Raw genomic sequence first — 4878 nt, 5'->3', positions numbered from 1 at the left:
ATTTTGACTTACGATTTCGGGTTGCACTTGGCTATTACAATTATATTCAGACTTATCTTAAATCTGTACGATAAGAACACTAATCTTTGAAAACGTTCTTTACAAAAAGGACTAACAATTTATACAAATTTCATTGATAATGACATTACTACAACATACATGTACTTTTTCATGTTTATTGGAAGTAGTAAAAGTACGTAATTATAACCTAATTAAAATGTTAAATGTTATCCACTTTAAAAAAAAAACCGTCATGTTCTAATTCTAATATGACGTGCTTCCTTAGCTTTGTAAACAACACTGTGATAAAATTCTCGATAAAATATACTTAGCGCAGACTCAGAGATATACATAATAATGGCCATGTGTAAATTTCCAACAATATATGGCTTCCAGGAATTATTTCTTAATTAACACATGACATAGCTATATTATACTACCAGTATATCATATAAACTAGTTTATTAACACTCAATACTTAATACTTAAATCGTAGGAAAAATCAAATGTTATTGCCATTTAATATCAATAACAGTGTGTTTGAGCAGAAGCTCTTTAATTCTTCTTTCTTTTAGTATCTTATTGGTCGTTACATCGCACCATATTCTGATGTTGCATTATTTCAAACATATGCATCATTTAAAATGTATGTAGCATTTCAAACCTAAAATGTTGCATTTTCTAAAAACAAAGACGGTTGTGCTACTTTTAACAGTTTTGTATCTTTGGTATTATATGGTGGATTTTATCAGGTTAATGTGCCAATCTAATTTCTGTCTTACACATTGTTGATGCATCATTTGGTTAACAGGGGAAGCCAGATTGGAATCAAAATGAAAGCAAATTTATATGTAAATAAAGTCTCGTCTTGATAGTACAGTCAATATGAATACAAAATGATTTCCTTTCCAATTTAAGATTGCAAATTCAAGGACAAAGTAAAATTAAATCATAGCATCATCAATTAACATAATAGTTTTAAATGTACTGTATGATTACGCATTTTTTTTTTTAATAGCTATTGTCTAATTTTAGATTTATGAGTTTGACTGTCCCTTTGAGAGATTACTCATTCGTTTTTGAAAAAGTTATTGATATTCACTCTTCTCGAGACCATTCGTGTTTGGCATTACATCACATTCAAAAAGTAACATAATGCTGTACAGAAGTGATTTAGAAAGTGATGATAAATAAATTAACATTTTTTTCATTTCAAAAGATTTTTAAAATGACACAAATTTAAGGCAACAACATTTTATCGATGTTCATATCTGATCATTTCTTTGAAAAGACACAAATAATGGCAAAAAACAAAACTAATTACGGGATTCGCAAAAAATAAAACTAAAATACCGAACTCCAAGTTAATTCAAAAGGGGGAAGTCCATAAAAAACTGCAAAATGAAAGGGAATCGCGTGAACACCAAAAAGGAATCAACAGGATACGTGTCACGTACTATGCAAATCAACTTACAATCGGTAACTTATAAAAACCTTAAGTTAACCCCTTTACCTCGTATACAATCTCGGTATCTCCGTCAATGTCAATTTCCGATATTCATTATTAATCAATCATACATATTTATTTAATAAAATTTAAATTTCAGAACTAAAAAATGGCTGTGAAGATGATGAATCTACTACTGATGTTGACTGTCAATGTTCAAAACGTTTACAGTTCAAATAGAATTACAGGTAACCAATTCGTTTGATATATGACGATTTCAATCACCTGTCATAATTATGTTTTATTTTACAATACTTAATCAAAAGATATCACTTACTTTATACTGATTAACCTGACTAGACGACTTTACGAGAGATCCAATTACTTAATCGTGAAATGAAGCAAAATATGGGATAACCGTTAAAAAAGACGTCCGTTTATTTCACGATTTAGTGTTGCACTTGATGTTATTGTTGAAATACGCGAAGACATAACGTTTATTGGTCCAAGGAAATATTTCTGCTGTAAGATATGTTTGGACTTGCACAAGATGTACCTTTTGTTTTTAAATGTACAAAGATTTCGTCTCACACCCCTACAACATGGTTAAATAATACCCTGGAAAACTTCAAAATGATAATTTCATTCGCTTAACATGTGACAAACTATATTCGTTTTCCAGGGTATTTTACTTCGTACTATTTTTTCAAAGATAAAGCTGATCGTTGCAAAATATCATGTATTTATAGAAAGATGTTTAAGTACTCATTGAATGGAACGCACTTTTGAAGCTTCTACACAGTATTAGTTTTTCTAAGCATTAAAGGATGTGCTAATTTCCATCGCCGTCCCTTAGTCTTTGTGATAGTTGGTTCATTTGCTGTTGTACGATATTTTTTTAATTAAAAAATGCAACTAAATTAACACTTGATTGTAGGACAAACAAGTCCTCTACTGAAAAACAAACTTTATTGTTATTCCTTTTTCAGATATAGATATGTCTATGAAGAATAATCTTGAAACAGAGCAATATTCTAAAGAATTCCTCAAAGCGTTACATAGCCTAGAATTGTACATTCAACATGAGTCTGATAAACTTGATAGCATTAACGATGAAGAGACAGATATACAGGAAAATGATACGATCGAAAATCAGAAAAGACCGTTCGTACGAGGAGGGGCGACAAGAGGATACAAATTTGGAAAAAGGGGAATCGACGGATTTAAACAAGATACGAACATAAAATCACTTCTGTCAGAAGTAAACTTTGTGGACAATGATATGCCACGTGATCAGTACAAATATACAGACGACAGTTTAAATGATTTTCAAATTAATCATGCTGTTAAACGACCGTTTGTATTAGGAAATTTCAAATTTGGGAAGCGGTCATTATCTGAAATGTACCCGGAAAATGATGATGCCATTTATTTCGGCGAGCCAGGCTACGGTACTGAGGGAAAAATGCCTTTTGTAATCAATAGCAGACAACCATTTGTTTTACATGGATTTGATTTTGTAAAACCAAGAACTAATACTGACGTATCATCCATTGAATTGAAAAGACCATTGGTATTCACCAGTGGGTATAGTTTTGGAAAAGGACAACAACAAAATGACGCTTACCTTGAGGAAAACAAAAGACCATTTGTCTTAAGTGGAGGGTATGAATTAAAAAAACGCGGCGTATTGCATGACCAACCTTTAGAAAGCATACCAAGGTATGAAGAAAGTAGTCACATTGTGAAAAGACCTTTTGTCATGGGTGGTTATGTAAGAAATTGGAAACAACCAGCAGTCGTACATAAAAGTTTCATTGAAAGACGTCCAATGTTTATAGGAAGTGGTTTCCGGTTTGGAAAGCGGGGACATTGGGAAGGACAAGTAGATGGTTTAATTGGCAATGACAAAAGATTATTAGGACCTAATGATATAGCTAGCCATTCTGGAATAAAAGAAAATATACAGAAATCCCCGATAGTTTTAGACAATAGTTATCAGGTAGATACAAGACCATTTGTTATATATGGTGGCTATCGCAGATATACGAAACGACCATATATTTTTAGGAGTTCATCGAAACAACGAGATACACCAAACACAGAGAATCGAAATATAAAACGACATCATGCAATGCTATTTGAAGGAGAAAGTCAATCATTTCCTCTTGAAATCACACAAAAAGAGCCGTTTGGTAGGACACCAGGTGAACTATTCCAGGATATGCCAAAACGATCATTTTCTTTTCGGCATGATTATCTCTTTAGTAAAATACGAAATGAAGCAAAATCAGGTTATAGACAACTACCATTCGACCATCAAATACGTGCTGAAAAATCGTTAATCTCAAATAGTCCCCAAGACAATATATCCTTTCAATCCGTTAAGCGACCATTCACGACCAGTGGCAACTATAAATCTAGAATTGGCAAAAGACCTTTTGTTCTAAGCGGACGTCGAATGAGGTATAAATTTGGAAAGTGATTTTTAAATTTACAAAATCATTGAATTACATATTGCTGGTTTTAAAAGTATACTGTTTCTTTAATGAAAACTTGCATCTTTTCGTATTTTGCAATAGTCCAACGATGCAACAAGAGACCATAAGACTTCGCTGTAGAGATTTATACTCATGTTTGACGTTTTCAATCCAAGCACTATCAATAAATACGTCTTATCTGCTCTGTATGTTCTTGTATTTATTCCCTTGTAATAGTAGTAGTATTTATATTTAAAGAAATTATTTTTTTTATCATTATTCTTGTTAATATTAATTTGAATTTATTTTGTGTTTAGTGTAGTTGAAATTCATGTGATAGATACATACGCGGACTGTTGAATTGTCCAATTTTTAAACTTGTTTGAGAATTTTTGTTGTCGATATTATAGTGAAATACGGAATACACTCATAGTTTTACTTAAATTTATAGAAATAAGAAGATGTGGTATGAGTGCACTGCTCCCTCCAAGTCATAAAAAATATAGTATTCTTAGTCAATAGTTATCAAAGGTACCAGGCTTATGATATGATACACCAAACGGGCGTTTCGTTTAGATAAAGACTCGTCAGTGACGCTCAGATCAAAATACCGTCTTCAGCATGGAGCATTGGCTCACTTCGAACAAATGACTAGTGTAAAAATAAAATCAGGAAAAAGGAACACCAACAGTCTCATCTTTAGAAAAAACAAGAAACGAGAAACACTTCTAAACATCATAAAAAAATGACAACCACTGAAAAAAGTAAAATCATATTTATACCGAACTCCAAGGAAATACACTCATGTTTGGGAAAAACAAAGTACTTTTTCTAAAAAAAACTATTACTTTTAGCCTACGAAGCTCAATGATACTACAATATATTTTGGTAAACGTTGTTTCTTTTATGATGATTAATCAATAAATTAAAATAAACTAAGAACCTACAGAA

At 31.7% G+C, this 4878-nt stretch overlaps 1 protein-coding gene across 1 annotated transcript; it reads left to right on the top strand.

Annotated features, from left to right (window-relative positions):
* Positions 1-1602: 1602 nt before the first annotated feature.
* On the top strand, positions 1603-4129 carry LOC139528639 (uncharacterized). Its single transcript, XM_071324713.1, has 2 exons — positions 1603-1695; positions 2437-4129. Exons 1-2 carry the CDS (start codon positions 1617-1619, stop codon positions 3930-3932), a joined length of 1575 nt encoding a protein of 524 aa, XP_071180814.1. The 5' UTR covers positions 1603-1616; the 3' UTR covers positions 3933-4129.
* The last annotated feature ends 749 nt before the right edge of the window (positions 4130-4878 follow it).

Source organism: Mytilus edulis, chromosome 6 (assembly GCF_963676685.1).
Source record: "Mytilus edulis chromosome 6, xbMytEdul2.2, whole genome shotgun sequence".
Classification (NCBI taxonomy): domain Eukaryota; kingdom Metazoa; phylum Mollusca; class Bivalvia; order Mytilida; family Mytilidae; genus Mytilus; species Mytilus edulis.
Note: the sequence above shows the minus strand (reverse complement) of the source record. Positions and strands in the feature narration are given on the sequence as shown.